At 39.6% G+C, this 18,731-nt stretch overlaps 1 protein-coding gene across 1 annotated transcript in view; it reads left to right on the top strand.

The window, feature by feature from the left end:
* The first annotated feature begins 6,603 nt into the window (after positions 1-6,603).
* Positions 6,604-18,731, top strand: part of LOC122707830 (selectin P) — a 43,713-nt gene continuing 31,585 nt past the window's right edge. The window contains exons 1-2 of the mRNA XM_043923751.1: positions 6,604-6,736; positions 18,413-18,503. Of these exons, the coding sequence (XP_043779686.1) occupies positions 6,734-6,736; positions 18,413-18,503 (94 nt within the window). The 5' untranslated portion in view covers positions 6,604-6,733. The remainder of the gene's footprint in view (positions 6,737-18,412; positions 18,504-18,731) is intronic.

Raw genomic sequence — 18,731 nt, 5'->3', positions numbered from 1 at the left:
TAGGAAGATTGATTCCTCCAACTCCACTCTTCTTTCTCAGGACTGCTTTGGCTATTCAGGGTCTTTTGTGTTTTCATATGAATTGTGAAATTTTTTGTTCTAGTTCTGTGAAAAATGCCATTGGTAATTTGATAGGGATTGCACTGAATCTGTAGATTGCATTTGGTAGTATAGTCATTTTCAAAATACTGATTCTTCCTACCCAGGAACATGGAATATCTCTCCATCTGTTAATGCCGTCTTTGATTTCTTTCATTTTCTGTGTCTTATCATTTTCTGTGCACAGTTCTTTTGTCTCCTTAGGTAAATTTATTCCTAATATTTAATTTTTTTTGTTGCAATGGTGAATGGGATTGATTTCCTAACTGTGCTTTCTGATTTTTCATTGTTAGTATACAGAAATGCAAGTGACTTCTGTGTATTGATTTTGTATCCTGTGACTTTGCTAAATTCACTGATTAGCTCTAGTAATATTCTGATACTATCTTTAGGGTTCTCTGTGGACAGTATCATGTCATCTGCAAACAATGAGAGCTTTACTTCTTCTTTTCTGATCTGCATTCCTTTTATTTCTTTTTCTTCTCTGATGGCTGTAGCTAGGACTTCCAGAACTATGTTGAATAACAGTGGTGAAAGTGGACACCCTCATCTTGTTCCTAATCTTAGGGGGAATGCATTCAGTTTCTCACCATTGAGAATAATGTTTGGTGCAGGCTTATCATAGCAGGACTGTACTGTGTTGAGATAGGTTTTTCTATGCCCATTTTTTGAAGAGTTTTAATCATCAATGGGTGCTGAATTTTGTCAAAGGCTTTTTCTGCATCTATTGAGATTATCATATTATTTTTATCTTTCAAATTGACAATATGGTGTAACACATTGATTGATTTGCTTATATTGAAGAATCCTTGCATTCCTGGAATAAATCCAACTTGATCATGGTGTATGAGCTTTTTTATGTGTTGCTGAATTCTGTTTGCTAAAATTTTGTTGAGGATTTTTGTTCATCAGTGATCTTGGCCTGTAGTTTTCTTTTTTGGGTTGTCTTTGTGTGGTTTTGGTGTCAGGGTGATGGTGGCCTCATAGAATCGTTTGGAAGTGTTCCTTCCTCTGCAATTTTTTGAAAGAGTTTTAGAAGGATAGGCATTAACTCTTCTCTAAATGTTTGATAGAATTGTCCTGTGAAGCCATCTGGTCCTGGGATTTTGGTTTTGGGGAGATTTTTGATCACAGCTTCAATTTCAGTGCTTGCAATTGGGTTGTTCATAATTTCGATTTCTTCCTGGTTCAGTCTTGGAAGATTGAACTTTTCTAAGAATCTGTCCATTTCTTCCAGGTTATACATTTCATTGTCATGTAGTTGTTCATAATAGTCTCTTAATCCTTTGTACTTCTGCATTGTTTGTTGTAACCTCTCCTTTTTCATTTCTAATTTTGTCCATTTGATTCCTCTCTCTGTTTTTCTTGATGAGTCTGGATGAAGGTTTGTCAATTTTGTTTATCTTCTCAAAGAACCAGTTTTAGTTTTATTAATCTTTACTATTGTTTCTTTCATTTCCTTTTCTCTTTTTTCTGCTTGGATCTTTATTATTTCTTTCCTTCTGCTAATTTGGGGGGGGGTTGTTCTTCTTTTTCCAGTTGTTTTAGGTTAAAGTTAGGTTGTCTATTTGATGTTTTTCTTCTTTCTTGAGGTAGGATTGTATTGCTATAAACTTCCTTCTTAAAACTGCTTTTGCTGCATCTCATAGGTTTTGAGTTGTATTTTCATTGTCATTTGCTTCTAGAAATTTTTTTATTTCCCTCTTGATTTCTACAGTAATCTGTTGGTTATTTAAAAATGTGTTGTTTAATCTCCATGTGTTTGTGTTTCTTACAGTTTTTTTCTTATAATTGATATCTAGTCTCATAGCATTGTAGTTGGAGATGTTTGATGTGATTTTAATTTTCTTAAATTTACTGAGATTTGATTTATGACCCCAAGATGTGGTCTCTCCTGGAGAATGTTCCACGTGCACTTGAGAAGAAGGTGTATTCTTCTGCATTTGGATGGAATGTCCTGAAGATATCAATGAGATCCATCTCATCTAATGCATCATTTAAGACCTGTGTTTCCTTATTAATTTTCTGCTTTGATGATCTGTCCGTTGCTGTGAGTGGGGTGTCAAAGTCTCCTACTATTATTGTGTTACTGTCAATTTCTCCTTTTATATCTGTTAGTGTTTGTCTTATGTATTGTCTTATGTCTTATGTATTGAGGTGCTCCTGTGCTGGGTGCATTGATATTTATAATTGGTATGTTTTTCTCTTGGCTTGATCCCTTGATCATTATGTAGTGTCCTTCCTTATCTCTTGTAATCGTCTTTATTTTAAGGTCTATTTTGTCCGATATGGCGATTGCTACTCCAGCTTTCTTTTGCTTCCCATTTGCATGGAATATATTTTTCCATCCTCTCACTTTCAGTTTATATGCGTCTTGAGGTCTAAAGTGGGTTTCTTGTAGACAGCATGTACATAGGTCTTGTTTTTGTATCCATTCAGCCAGTCTGTGTCTTTTGGTTGAAGTATTTAATCCATTTACATTTAAAGTAGTTATTGGCATATATGCTCCTTTTGCCATTTTCTTAATTGTTTGGGGTTGATTTTGTAGATCTTTTTTCTTCTCTTGTATTTCTTGACTATATAAGTCCCTTTAACATTTGTTGTAAAGCTGGTTTGGTGGTACTGAATTCTCTTAACTTTTGCTTGTCTGAAAAGCTTTTGATTTCTCCATCAATTTTGAATGAGGTCTTTGCCAGGTACAGTAATCTTAGTTGTAGATTATTTTTTTCTTTTCAGTACTTTAAATATATTTTGCCATTCCCTTCTGGTCTGCAGAGTTTCTGCTGAAAGATCAGCTGTTAAGCATATGGGGTTTCCCTTATATGTTATTAGTTGCTCCCTTGCTGCTTTCAGTATTCTTTCTTTGTGTTTAATCTTTGTTAGTTTGATTAGCATGTGTCTTGGTGTGTTTCTCTTTGTGTTTATCCTGTATGGTATTCTGTGCTTCTTGGACTTGATTGACTATTTCCTTTTCCATCTTGGGGAAATTTTCTTTTCTTTTTTTTTTTTTTTTTGTTTTTTTTTAATTTTTTTTATTAGTTGGAGGCTAATTACTTCACAACATTTCAGTGGGTTTTGTCATACATTGATATGAATCAGCCATAGATTTACACTTATTCCCCATCCCGATCCCCCCTCCCACCTCCCTCTCCACCCGATTCCTCTGGGTCTTCCCCAAATATAGTCTCTTCAAAAATTTTCTCATACCCTTTCTTTTTCTCTTCTTCTTCTGGGACTGCTATTATTTGAATGTTGGTGCATTTGATAAGTGTCCCAGAGGTCTTTGAGACTATGCTCAGTTCTTTTCATTCATTTTACTTCATTCTGCTCTTCAGAAGTTATTTCCACCATTTTATCTTCCAGCTCACTGATTCGTGCTCCTGCTTCAGATATTCTGCTATTGATTCCTTCTAGAGTATTTTTAAATTCAGTAATTGTGTTGTTTGTCTCTGCATGTCTATTCTTTAATTCTTCTAGGTCTTTGTTAATTGATTCTTGCATTTTCTCCGTTTTGTTTTCAAGGTTTTTGATGATCTTTACTGTCCATTATTCTGAATTCTTTTTCAGGTAGTTTGCCTATTTCTTCTTCATTTATTTGGACTTCTGTGTTTCTGGTTTGTTCCTTCATTTTTGTAGTATTTCTTTGCCTTTTCACTTTTTTTTTTTAACTTATTGTGTTTGAGGTCTCCTATTCCCAGGCCTCAAGGTTGAATTCTTTCTTCCTTTTGGTTTCTGCCCTCTCAGGTTGGTCCAGTGGTTTGTGCAAGCTTCTTATAGGGTGATATTTGTGCTGAGTTTGTGTTTGTTTGTTTTCCCTCTGATGGGCAAGGCTGAGTGAGATGGTAATCCTGTCTGCTGATGATTGGGTTTGTACTTTGGTTTGTTTGTTGTTTAGATGAGGCATCCTGCACAGGGTGCTATTGGTGGTTGGGTGATGCTGGGTCTTGTATTACAGTGGTTTCCTTTGTGTGAGTTCTCACTATTTGATACCCCCTAGGGTTAGTTATCTGGTAGTCTCGGGTCTTGGAGTCAGTGCTCCCACTCCAAAGGCTCAGGGCTTGATCTTCAGTTTTGCATGGGTCTATATATTCTTTTCTGCTGGTCAGGGACTCCTGTCTGCTCCCAGCTACATGCACTTCTGTGTCTTAAGGTGTCCCAGATGTGAGCTTTTTTTTTTTTTTTTTTTTAATTTTATGGCTGTGCCAGGTCTTCATTACTCTGCATGGGCTTTCTCTATTTCTGGCAAACAAGGTCTACTCCTCCTTTCAGTGCACGGACTTCTCACTACAGGGGTTTCTCTTGCTTCAGAGCACAGGCTCTAGAGTGCAGGCTCAGTAGTTGTGGGTACACAGGCTTAGTTGCTTGGCAGCAAGTGGAATCTCCCTAGAGCAGGGATTGAACCTGTGTCTCCTGCATTGGCAGGCAGATTCTTATCCACTGCGCCACCAGGAAAGTTCAACTATTTATTGTGTATATAAATGCACCACTGAAATAATATAAACAGAAATCAGAGAGGAAGATGAAGGAGACACTTTTATTGTGTCTACCCAGAGTCATAGATCTAATCAAAGAATCAACAAGTATTTGTAGGGTGTCTGATTGCCCTCTGCTAGATACTACAGGAGAAGCAAGATTAATATAAAAAGAGGTCCCGTCCTTTGGGAGTTTCTAGTACAATACAAGATGAGAAAACATGTATGGAACATAGAAGAAATACTAGTAATCAGATTATATTAGAATCACCATGTTTTTAGAAATATAGATTCTAAATATAGATTCACCACCTAATTAGAAATATAGATTTTTCCACTAGACTAAATCCATTCGAGCAAATGATTTCAGCTTGAACAGTTTTTAAACAGTCAGTGGTATTTTCCTTCCATTCCTATTGCTTGGAATTCTTTTCTACTTCCCTCACACTCCCTACAATTTAACATTATCCCACTTAAAACTTATTGCTGATAGAACCTAGAGTTTACCTAGCACCTTCCCCCATATCCACCTGAGAAATGTTTTTAAATGAAGCAATGCCAAAAGGAGAATCTAGAGAGTAAAAATAAGAACAGGAGGAAGGGGAGGGGAGTCTTAGGAAGATAACAGTGAACGCACCCACTGCGCTTGCACTGGGTCAGGTATTGTTTTGAGCACTTCAAATGTAAATCCATTTAACTGTCCAAACAATTCCATGTGGTGATGATGACTGGTGACTATTACTCTTATTTGTTAGTATAGCTGAGGGAACTGAGTCACAGGAGGAAAATACCTCCTCAGGTCACACAGCTTGTTGGTGATGGAGCCAGGCAGTCTGGCTCTGAACCCTTGCATCACGCTGCTCAAAGATCCCTGTGCTTTCCTATTTCTCAACATCCCTTGTTCCCCTGCTTCCATTCCTCCATCACTGCCTCATTTACCAGGCTTTCTACTTCTACCACGTGCTAATCCTTTCCTCTTCATTCCAAGCTCCTCAGTTCAAGTGCAGCTCAAAGATCCTTAAATCATCTTTATCTTTGGACTTCCAGATTTTTTCCATTTTATTCCACTTTCAATTGGTCCATGAGATGCCTACTTACAAGCTGTAATAATCATGTAGTGAATGGAAAAGAACACCCACTACTGCACAACTGAATTCTGAAGGGATAAACTGGAGTTATGGTTTTCTGACTTGACACTAAATGCTTGATACTTGGTTTTACTGTCTGATGGCCTATCTGAAAAGTAATAATAGCCTATATTCATTGAGTGCCAACTGTGGGCCAGTTATTGTTTCAAGCACTCCACATATCAACTCATTTAACCACATAACAACTCTCAAGGTAAGTTCTATTACCATTCTATTTCACAGGTTAAAAAAAAAAATAGAGGCATAGAGAGTTTAAGCATTTTTGCCAAGAGGACAGCCACACATGGAACCAAGAGGGGTCTCAGGCAGTTGACTCAAAGAGCCCAAGTCTTAACCACTGTGCACACAGTCTTTTACTTCCCCAACACTAACCATTTTCACATTTTTTTTTCTAATTTAAGAAGCAGAAGTTCCCTTCTAATAATGACCCATGTCTGTTTTATATCTCACTCCAAAACTCTTTCTAACAATCCCTCCAGATGCCAGAAAACCCTCAGTGGCTTTCCCTTTCCCACCTAATTATTTTTTGTAGCTATTTTTGCTCAGAAAGCTGCTGGAATAGAAAACATTCACTGAGATTTTACAGTAACTGGAAAATTTACATTAATGATTAAGACCAAGTGTGTTTTCCGATATATGATCTTAAATTGGAGTAACTTATCACAGGTCATATCAAGGAAACCTGACCACTGGGGGATGTGGGTATGATTCCTGCACTACCCACCCTGGAATGTCCAGGAGTGATTCACACTTGCCCCTGTCTGTCTTCAGACCACCTCCCATGGAAGTCTGCACCCCCCCTCCCTCCCCCTTCCTCAGTGACTGTTATTTCTAAGTTGCCAGCATTGCTCCTGTATTATCAACATTCTAACTTTGTGGGAAGGGCTCTGGTGACTTTCAGGAAAGTGAATAGGAAGTGCTTTTCTAAACAGCCTGACAGCTGAGGGGTGGCAGCGAGATTATAAGAAGTCTGGGCCGGACAGACAGCAGAAAGCCAGCCGTGTCGCAAAAGAAATGGTAAGTTCATTTCTTTTTGCTACGGGAAGTGTTTGGGTGGAAGAGGTTTGGAGCTGAGTTAGGCAGGTAAGGATTTCTAAAATGTGGAATAGCAGTAGTTATGGATTTTTACATTGAGTAGCCCCATGGAGTTTGTAAGAATTTCAAAGCCTGCTGCCCACTTTGACCCTCCCAGCATGCTTTTGAGTTGCTATGTCCATGTTACAAATGAAGCCACTGTGCCTTCCAGAGAGGCTAGGTGTTTGACCTAAGGTGCACTGTTGGACTGGATGTGGTCTGGATCTGAATTTCTGTCCTCTTGCTCCACAGCCACTGTCTTTCCTAGCAGGGCTTACAGGGACTCTCTTGGAGCAAATCCCGGTTAACCCTCAACTCTTCTCCAGGACTGCTCTTCTGTCCGGGTTGAATGCAAGGCTGAGCAAGTGCCCTGGTACAAGACTACTGTCAAATGGTTTCTCATCCCAGCTCCCCTTTCTTTCTCTATGCCCTAGGAGTCTGCTGGGACTGATGTGGACTAGCCACACAGTTCCTATTTCTGTCATAACTCTCATTCCTGCTAGTGACTCAGTTTTCTCATCTGTAGAACGGACAGAATAATAGTACTTTACTTTGTAGCATCATTGTGGGGATTAAATAAGCTGAAAAACAAGTAGGTCTGAGCCTGGCATATAGCTGTGGGTTAGTAGACGTTAGCTATTATTGTTATGAGAAAGAGAAGATTCTTGGGATTTTGTAGGATCTGAAATCCAGAGAAGATCCAAGGGAAAGGGCATTCTTGAACTCATTAAATAAGACACAAACACACAGTTTTACCCTTGACTTATGAGGTGTATCTCATACAGTCCTAGGGTCTAAAATCCTTTAGTCTGTGGCTAGAGAGGAAGCAGGCTATTCCTGTTTTTGAGCCCCTTTCCATGGAATACCAGAAGAAAGTAGTGCTTATATTCAATTCACCCCCATTTCTTTGCTTTACCATAGAACAATTTTCAAACACTTTAGTGAGGATTTTCCAGGTTGGGTTGAACAGGGATAAAAGGATGATGAAAAGAAGAGGAAGGAGTTTGAGTTTGTTCTGAGTGTGAACTCCAGTGATGTAAGCATGTAGATTTCTTTTATCTCTTTGTCTCTTGCATATTTTTCCTGAATTGGTCAACTTAAACGAATGAACAGTTACTTCTTTCTCTCATCTATTCTCCTTGGGATCCTCCTTTATTTTAGAGGAATGTTAACAGACTGAATCATGGAGTTCTTTAAGATTCTGAAGAAAGGTTCGAATCCTTTCCTAGACGACAGTGTCAGACATCCACATAAACATTGAGCTTTATGGATGACTGCAGAGGGTCCCCAAACTTCCATGTCTAAGAACCCCACCCTTTCACCTCCTATGTTTTAAGCTCAGAAGTTTCTCCATTGACTTCTTGGAACTAGGCTGGGACTCTGCAATGAAGTGCTAAGAACTCCAGCCCTGGAATTGTCTTAAATATTCTGAAGACAAGACCTCTTCCTTTGCCCTAGAGCACATTTGTCTCTTGGGACTCAGGAACCTCAAACTCTGCATGTAAATTCAACTTCAAGTTCAGAATGGCTTCAATTAACCCTAGGATGTGAGGAAACATGTTAAGGTTTATCTGCTGGGGCGTTTTCAACCAGATGGATCTCAGAGTGTGGGAGCTCTAAATAGGGAACTTACAGTTAAATTATGCCAGCATTAGGGTATATCAGTGGGCTAAAGAGGAGGTCTGGGTTCACTTTCATCTATGCCTTTTAACCATCTTAAAGTGAGGTCACTCAGTCGTGTCCAACTCTATGCGACTGTAGCTTACCAGGGTCCTCCGTCCATGAGATTTTCCAGGCAAGAATACTGGAGTGGGTTGCCATTTCCTTCTTCAGGAGATCTTCCCAACCCAGGGATTGAACCCAGGTCTCCCGCATTGTAGGTTTAACCATCTTAGGTCTGTTAATTCTAGTTCTTACTCTTCCTTTCATTACCTATTTTTTCAAAATGTAATTAAATGGTTCATATTCTCCTGGGCTGGCTGCTAGCTCCTAGAAAGTTCAGCTTCAGAATTTTGTAAGTGGAAACTTATTAATCAAACCCCCAAACATCAAAGTGACTTACTACTCAACAGGCAGCCCTGGGAAAAGACCCTAGACCTGACCCTAGAGGGTAGCATATGGTGTTTCATAAATGGCATTTATTACATGGTCTTCTAAGTAATTCATTTCTCTGATTGAAAAACAAAATAGAAATTTTATAAAGTCAAATACACAAAATGAATCCTTTATATTTTAGAGATATAGTTCAGTGAAGGTCCAGATGACTTAAAATCTTTTAAGTATGTTACTTTATTTTTAGTATTAATATTTCACCCTATATAATGGTGATCAGGAGTCTGATTTAAATATATACATATGCTTTGATTCTTAGTTTTGATGTCCTGGGTTCCTTCTTGTCTTTATTTCTATTGGTTATTTGGCTTTTAGACCTCTTTGTTTCACTGTTTCATTTTCTGCCTTTAGGCTGGGGCCACTAAAAGCTATACTATATTACCACCAACAGCCAGAAACTTAAAGGAAACTATATGATCAGCTGTACTACCTAGAAAATCTCAACTCTGCCACCAAGAAGTTTCATAATTCTATCTCCTCAATGACTCTCATATCTACCTACCACCTTTGCATTCCTACTGACCCTCTTTAATTTTCTTTCCTTCCCATAGGAAATTTCTAAGATGAAACAAACTGATTTTGTAGATATTATAATACCCAACATTTGCAAATACTCATTTGGTGTCCCAGCATGTACCTAGCAGTATGTTAGAAATACATGTAAATAAATGTTGAAGAGAAATAATTTGTTTAAAATCACCTGTAGACTTGCTGGAGAAGGGAAATCCCATGGAAATCCTGGGAAATCCCAGGGACAGAGAAGCCTGGTGGGCTGAAGTCCATGGGGTCACAAAGAATCAAACATGACTCAGACTGAGCACAGACTTGCTACATTTTTAATTTGAAAGTCTGCAGATTATTACCACAAATTTTTAAAAAGAAAGAGAGAGAAACACCATCTATTCAGGATGCTTCTCTGTTCAAAACCCTAGCAGTTGGATTCCTTCTGCAACCAGTATTTCTGACTCACACAATTTGGCCATAAACCAACTCCTTTTCAACTAACCCCCAGGACTTCTCAATTTTCAGCAGCAATCAGACCACATCAGTCCCTCTCTTAAAATCTGCTTGCTGCCCACTTGACGTGCACTTAGAACAAAAATTTCATCTCCTTGTTTTGGTTCCCAAAGCCCAGAGTGATCTGTCCCCAGCATCATCTCATGCTTTGCTTCCCCTTGTTCATTCCATTCCAGCTGCACTGCTCTCTTCCTGTCCTTTGAACACTACACATTTTCCTTCCATTTTAAAGCCTTCATATTAGCATTTCCTTCTATCTTTAATGCTCTTCCTCCTGTTTCTCACTGCTTTCTTCTGGTCATTCTGCTCTCAGTCTTAATGTCACCTTTTTAGAGAGGTCTTCCCTGACCTCCCTCCTGTCTAATGTCACTACCCCATCACTCTATCACATAACCTGGCTTTAATTCTCTAACTACCCCTTATCACTATCTTCTGTGTTTTATGTATACTTGTTCAGTACTGTTGTATATGTATTGGTGTTTGCTTCACTGTGTGTCTTCCATAGAATGTACATTTCATGAGGACAGGAACTGTATCTTTTTAATCATTTTAATGCCATTGCCTGGAACAGCACCTAACACATTATAGGCACTTAATAAATTGATAGTTATTGAAATAAGTAGTGAGAAAGAACACAGGCAATACAAGGGCATGCCTATCTTGGTGTGGGGAGGAAGAGGTTAGTATGGGGAAGGCTCCTTTAAGGAGGAGATTCTTGGTCTACTAGAGCTAGGCACCCACAGAAGGAGAGGGTGCTCTGGGCATAAAAAGAACATAGGGAACATACAGCATATTCTGAAAAGTACAAGATGTCTTGTTATAAATGCATGGTAGGATTGTGGTGGAGGAGAGGGGTAATTGAGGAGTAATGGCAAGAGATGAGACTAGATAAATAAAAGGAAGCCTCATCCTGAAGAGCCTCAAAGTGTCATCTTAAGAAGTTGGTATGTATTGTTCAGGGAATGGAAACAGCTGATGGACTTTAAGTAGTGAAGCAATATGATCAGATTTTGTGTTAGGAATATCATTCTGATGGCATTAGAGATAAAGAACTGGAGATGGGTAAACTTGAGAAGAAGAGATCAAGGGGAAGATGATTTCTCTGGTCCAGGAAAGAAGTGATAATGTCTGAATTAGTGCTGCAGCAGTAAAGTGGAAATCTGGAGAATGGCCAGGTATCTCATCAAAAGGTAAAGTCCATAGGGTTTGATGGCAGATTGATGTGAAGGAATCCTTGGTCTTCCTTCCCTGGTCCTACTGGATGGAGGACTTGAGGGTCTCTGTGGGCAAGTAGGTTGTGGGGCTTGGGTCAGGGATACTGTTAATAATAAGAACATGCATCCTTTATACGAGCCCTCTTTGGTGCAGGAGCCTTTCAAAGGGACACACCCACTCCAGAAAGTTACATGGAATTTGCTGTCTCCTCTCCCTCTTCTAAGAGCTGCTGCTATCTGATGCTTCTCCAGGCTTTCTCGAGACACACCAGCTATGGTAGGCTCTGAATTCTCTACCTCTCCTCCACTGGCCACTGGCCCAACACACTTCCTTGAGCTGGCCCCAAAGCCACCCACATGGAGTTCAGTGAGTCAGTCCTGCTCCTCTGTTCTCTCACATGGGATGTGAGCCATCATGCCCCTGTTTCTCTCACACTCCAAGAGAATGAGACAAAGTGCCTAGAACATATTTTTTGCACAGCCTTCTTATACTCTTCTACCTAATCACACTTTTTTTTTAATTGAAGGAGGACTTCTTTACAATATTGGTTTGATTTCTGCCATATATCAACATAAATTAGCCAATAGGTGTTACATATGTGCCCTCTCTCTTGAACCTCCCTCCCACCTCCCATACAATACACTTTTAAATTTGATACAATCACTGTTGTAACCCTATTGTACTTAATTCTAATTATCACATTTTTCCAACATTTTTCCATTCAGCATGCTTCCATGTGATTTTCAGTCACTCCTTTGCTATTTTTTCATTTATTCATTCATCTATTCATCTGTAACATATTTTTAATATCATTTTATTTGTTTATTTATGGTTGTGCTGGGTCTTCGTGGTTGTGCAGGTTTTTCTCTAGTTGCAAAGAGCAGGTGGCGGGGAGGGGGCTGCTCCTCGCTTCAGTGCATAAGTTCTCATTGTGGTGTCTCATCTTGTTGTGGTTCCCAGGCTCTAGACCACAGTTAGTTGGTCACGATAGTTGCAGCACACAGGCTTAGTTGCTCCTGGCATGTGGGATCTTCCTGGACCAGGGATTGAACACAAGTTCAATCTTGGCAGGCAGATTCTTTACCACTGAGCCACCAGGGAAACCCTCTGTAACACATTTATTAAGCAGTAAGCATCTGTTCTCTACTATGGCTGGGGTTCAGATGTAAGTCATAGCCCTTGTCCTAAGAGGGCTCTGCCAGCCGCTCTCTCCAGCTGAGTGCAAATAGGTTTCTTCTGCATTTGGATTGCAAACTTCATGCTCAGGAGGAAAGTCAGGGGTGGAGACGCTGATGGAGAGCCACTGACATGCAGATGATCATAAGGAGGCCTCAGGAAAGCAGAAGACTGATAAGATAAGAGGGTCCTGGAGGCAGGAACCTAGGGTAATCTCTGTCTCTGCAAGTGAAGGCAGAGTGTTAACGGTGGATTCGGGAAAAGACTGAGAACAATCACTCAGGATGTCAGAATAGAAGCAAGAGAAGAACCAGGGAAGCATTTTAAGCAAAAGGAAGTAGTCAGTAATATTTATTGCTACAGAATGGTCAAGGAAGATAATGATGGAAAAACTGCATCGGGGTTGGTCATTGGGATGTCAGTGGTAAAGTCAGCAGGAGCTGTTTTGGAGGCTGGTGGGACTAGAGGCTGAGGAAGAAAGAGGAGGCAAGGAAATTAATAAAACTGAAATGCAGAGGACAGAGAAGAATCAGACAGGACCTAAGCAGAAGACAGGGGGTCTAGGGAGAGACATTGAAGGTTCCACCTCTAAAGTGCAAGGCTGTGGTCTACAACATAGGCAGGACAACAGAATCACCTTTCTGTGGTACCTTTCCTGACAACTTTGTCAGCCACCTGGCATGCTGGCAGACATGGGATTACTACTGGCATCTAAAAACTCTATGCAAAGGTCGAGGGGAAAGAAACACTTCCTGCCCCTTCTACTTTGTCTCTGCCTCTCTCTTCACCCCACACTCACTTTTAGTCCTTTGGAAAGTAAAATTAAAGACCAGCACAGTGGAAAGCAGCTTTCATGAAGGTTTACACAGGCACAGGATGTTATTCCAATAACCTGGTCTCAGACTCCTTCCCAGTGACTTCCGGTTTGATGCAGGCTGCCAAAGAATATTGAAGCAAAAATGAGCAGAGCACACGGCTGCTTCTCCTCGGGAGGTATTTCCTGGTGTTTCAGCACTTGCTTAGTCACAGACATCAAGACAGAGCCCTTAACTCTTCACCATCCAAGATCTAGCGCTGCTTTGTCCTAAAGGTGACAGTGAGAGAAGGGACAAACGTGAGAAAGCTTCCTCCCAAGGAAGTCCCAGAGGAAGACTAGTGCTCGAAGGAAGGCTTTTAAGCATCATCCATCTTCCACACCCACACAGCAGATGCTTGTCCGCTGCCAGTGAGTCAAGGGGCGTCTTACAGTTAACACAGAGATTTGCTCTCGGAGTCCACGAGCCTTCTGAAATTGTCTGAAAAATTGCAAGTGTGCAATTTTTTTTTTTTTTTTTTGCAAGTGTGCAATTTTTAAAAAAGAATCCTGATTATGGCTTTTTTCAGACTTTCAAAGGAGTTCATGAGTTCTGTGAGAATAAGAATCACTGTGCTCTATACATATAAAAAGGATAACCAACAAAGACCTACTGTACAGCGCAGGGGACTCTACTCAGCACTCTGTAATGACCTATATGGGAAAAGAATCTGAAAAAGAATGGATATATGTATATCCGTAACTGAACCACTTTGCTGTACACTTGAAACTAACACAATATTATGAGTCAACTATATTCCAAGATAAAATAAAAATTAAATTTAGGAGGAAAAAAAATAATCACTGTGTTAAGCCAACATACATTCCAGTGAGCAAGCATCGGCAGATCATCTGAACTCACTGAGTCTCAGTGATAGGCAGTGACGGTAGTCCCAGACCTGCTATAGAATGCTGGGGAAATGCTTAATTGAGTCGGTAGTCATCTTTACAGTCTCCTGCCGCTCTTATAGAATGAGAGGTGATTCTTGGTATAATCGTGATTTTAGAAAACAGAAAAGGATGGTCAGATTAAAGCAGGAGACACATACAATGACTTGTATTTTCCTTTCTCAGGTGTTGTGTCTTAAACAGAAGCAATTGCCAGTCCTCTAAAATCTTAAAAAGTTTAAAACCAGCACACACTGTCTTTCTCTCTGTCTCTATTTTGCTAAACCAAACCATATTGAAAAGTTTACACAAACAAGACATAAAACAGTTCTGCTGGGACAGTGGGTGGACTTGGAAATGCAGACGGGGGTAGGAGCCTCACTGGCTCACTATTACAACACTCTTCCTTGAGCTGGCCCCAAAGCCAGAGAAACCTGTAGAAATACCCTCCACAGGAAGAAAATCACTTTCTCAGGGCACAGGAAGAGCACCCCTAGATGATAAACACTACGATCCTCTGGTTTACCTGGGAGAAAGCCAGCAGATTCAAAGTCAAATATTGAATCTCATTAGCTACATTATTGTGCTCTTTACCAGCATTATTTTTGCTTCTGTACTTGCCTCCCATCAAAATCCTGGAAAATTATATAACCTCTTGAACCCTTCTAAGTGGAGAGTTAAAGTTTTAGTCATAAGTTTTAAAATAAAAGAAGGAATTTCCAGTGAATTGTAAAAATTGGCATTTCACAATAAATGTTACATCATTTCCTAGAGTTTAGCCAATGGAATAAATACCACAATGATCTGATAACACCTATCACTTAAAAAAACACAAACTACTTCCTAATAATAGGGAAGTTTATATTTTTTTCCTTTTTGTTGTCTCTTCTTTAATACCTATTTCATTTCCTGTACAGAATTTTAACCTAATACATCTTAAGCTTATTTTATTGATAACTATATCATATATTTTTATACAAATAAAAATATAATTAAGTTGAAATGTAAAAGATTCAATTTTATGAAATCATAAATCTGTATGTGTTAAATGTTTTCCTTTTTGATTGAGTTAGCATGACAATTACTTTTAGTACATAATTTAAAAATAGCATAAACATACTATAAGTTTTAATAAGTAACTTAAACTTCCATATTTAAAATGGTATTGAAGACACATCTCTACATAAGGAGAGGGGCTTTTTCCCTATCCATGTAACCTTGTGTGAATATTATTTATTGATATAGTCAAACAAGTTCACCATCAATTCTATTCCTATATTTCATTTTGTAAAGACTCTATTAAACATTAAGGACCTTTATTCATATGAATAAGTAAATGGAAATGGAAGCTTCAATTCTTTGAACTCCTTCCAAGTTTCATGTCCCAATCAAGTTAATGAAAAGAGAGAAATGGAAAACTCCTTGACTTGAAAAAGATTTGTTTCACTATCATTTGAAGCATTCAAGTTGTCAGATCTACACCAATACTTTGGGCGGTTTCTGTTTGGCATATCGGATGTTTTTTACGTACAGAGGCCAAGCCTAATGATGAATAAGAGTCAGGTTACAAAAGCTGTGATTTCTTTTGTAAAATGGAAGAAGTAGATACATTTGTAGGCAGATTGGTTTTAGGGAAGTGTACATGTTGAAGATGAAGTTGGGAATCTGAACAGAGATTTACTTAAATTCTCCCTGCTTATGTACCCCTGGGGAAGCCAGGCTCATTCTGGTTTGAAGATTGCTGCTATAGCACCTGGCATGACACGCGTTGGGTACTGAATTGAAAGTGGTATAACAATAACTGGCGATACAATATAATCCACAGAGAACTCTGTGCGATTAAGTTCCTACTAAGGGGATTATCGCTATACTTCCTATGCAAAGAAACAGCACCATAAATCATAACATAACGATACTCTCAACATTGGATAACAGGTCCTGCAGTGGCCAGTCGATTAGCATCCTAGTAAGAACACAAAACATGCCTGCCTATCAAAGCCAATATTCAGAAACTCTAGGTAGAAAAGTGCCAGACTTCTTATACAAAGATAACCCCACTGTATGGAAGGTTTGCACTGATTTGTGTTACATGCCCCACACTATTTGGTCTGACTGGAGTCAACAGTACATATACACTGTGTGCGCGCACACACACACACACACACACACGCGCGTGCGCTACCACCACAACCACCACTTACCCCCGTAGACCCTACATCATCCATCTCTGGAGTCTGACTGTGGCAATTGAGAATTTCTATCTAGGAAGGGTTTCAGGTAGCAATCTGGCTGAAGAGCAACATAGCTTCAGTAGAAAACAAATGCATGATTTTTATGTTGGTGGTTTTGCTAGGGTGGCTCTAGATGAGCACAGATGTGGCAACCAGGCTCGGGCATGTCACATATTCCATCATCTCCAACAGCAACGCAGGGTGGGTTTGAAAACCTGGAGATTTACAAAAGTGAAAAAGTAGAGTGGCAAAAGTTCTTGTTTCAAAGTTAGGTTCTGCTTCTGTCATTTTCAATGTGTTGCTTTCGACTCTACCAACCTTCAGTATTCTCATGTGTAACATGAGGGTGCTGGATGAGCATCTCCAGAACTTATTTGCCTAAAAACACTTTCAGTTCAGTTGAGTTCAGTTCAGTCAGTCAGTCCTGTCCAACTCTTTGTGACCCCATGGATTGCAGCTCGCCAGGCTCCCCTGTCCATCGCCAACTCCTGGAGCCTACTCAAACTCATGTCCATCGCATTGGTGATGCCATCCAACCATCTCATCCTCTGTTGTCCTCTTCTCCTCCTGTCTTCAATCTTTCCAAGTATCAGGGTCTTTTCCAGTGAGTTGGTTCTTTGCATCAAGTGGCCAAAGCATTGGAGTTTCAGCTTCAGCATCAGTCCTTCCAATTAATATTCAGGACTGATTTCCTTTAGGATGGACTGGTTGGATCTCCTTGCAGTCCACAGGACTCTCAAGAGACTTCTCCAACACCACAGTTCAAAAGCATCAATTCTTTGGTGCTCAGCTTTCTTTATGGTCCAACTCTCACATTCATACATGATGACTGGAAAAACCATAGCTTTGACTAGATGGATCTTTGCTGGTAAAGTAATGTCTCTGCTTTTTAATACACTATCTAGGTTGGTCATAGCTTTTCTTTCAAGGAGCAAGCACCTTTTAATTTCATGGCTTCAATCACCATCTGCAGTGATTTTGGAGCCCCCCCAAAATAAAGTCTGTCACTGTTTCCACTGTTTCCCCATCTATTTGTCATGAAGTGATGGGACCAGATGCCATGATCTTAGTTTTCTGAATGTTGAGTTTTAAACCAACTTTTTCACTCTCCTCTTTGATTTTCATCAAGAGGCTCTTTAGTTCTTTTTCGTTTTCTACCATAAGGGTGGTGTCATCTGCATATGTGAGGTCATTGATATTTCCCCCAGCAATCTTGATTCCAGCTTGTGCTTCATCCAGCCTGGCATTTCGTGTGATGTACTCTATATATAAGTTAAATAAGCAGGGTGACAATATACAGCATTGACATACCCCTTTCCCGATTTGGAACCAGTCTGTTGTCCCATGTCCAGTTCTAACTGTTGCTTCTTGACCTGCATACAGATTTCTCAGGAGGCAGGTCAGGTGGTCTGGTATTCCCATCTCTTTAAGGATTGTCCACAGTTTGTTGTGATCCACACAGTCAAAAACACTTTAAACATGTTAATAAATTTGATGAAATCCCAACATCAGGGAGCTTATGAAAAGTTACCCTTGCTCTAGATTCAAGGTGAATAAGCTTATTATTCATATATTAATAAAAATTATATATGTCTACACACATGCATTAAGCATTGAATGATATTATAGACATCTATTAAAATAGTAAAGCAAGAAAACATAGATCAATAATACAGAATAGATGGCATAGTGCAGCATGATTAATTGATGTTCTGTGCATCAAAGTACAGGCCAGACAACTGTGTGGATCAGGGAGGTTTTCTGAGACTTCCTATTACTCTTGAGTATGGCATACCAGTTTTTAAAGGGAGATTATTGTATAACAATAATGATAGTATTTTTAACATAATTTTACAAAATGCATCATAAAAGAAAATACTAGTGACACCAGTTGTTACTCAATAAATATTTGTTGAATGAATGAAGAAATTAAGTTTGTTCTGAGCCTTGATGCAAAGCTCAACTAGGAGAGGACTTAAGCAGAGTAGTGAGAAATAAAAATGGAGCAGAAGGCTTGAGCCACCCCCAATGGAAACAGACAGGTCACTCAAGACCATGATTATTAAGCACAAGTGGTTGGCCACATTGATTGCATATGGACACTAAAAGGAAGTTTTCTTGTTTCAGGCCAGCTGCCCAAAAGCCATCTGGAACTGGCGATTTCAGAGAGTGGTCTTCAGAACTGTCCAACTCCTTTGCTTCAGTGTCCTGATCTTAGGTAAATCTTATGCTAATCTTTCACCTGGTCCTCAGGGATTAGGGTAACTTCTCCAAGTGGGCAAAGTTAAGGATGGTAGCCAGTTGTTGTCAGGCATGGGAAGACTGTCCAAGCCCAGATTCCTGGATGGGGGGAAATGCCTCCAACACCACCATACTGGTAGAAGAGGCTTCAGGGAGAACATATGAAAATACACCCAGGGCCAATTTATGCATTAGACTCAATAGA

This window comes from Cervus elaphus, chromosome 14 (genome assembly GCF_910594005.1).
Source record: "Cervus elaphus chromosome 14, mCerEla1.1, whole genome shotgun sequence".
Lineage (NCBI taxonomy): Eukaryota > Metazoa > Chordata > Mammalia > Artiodactyla > Cervidae > Cervus > Cervus elaphus.
The sequence above is the reverse complement of the archived record's forward strand: the minus strand, read 5'-3'. Positions and strand labels throughout refer to the sequence as shown.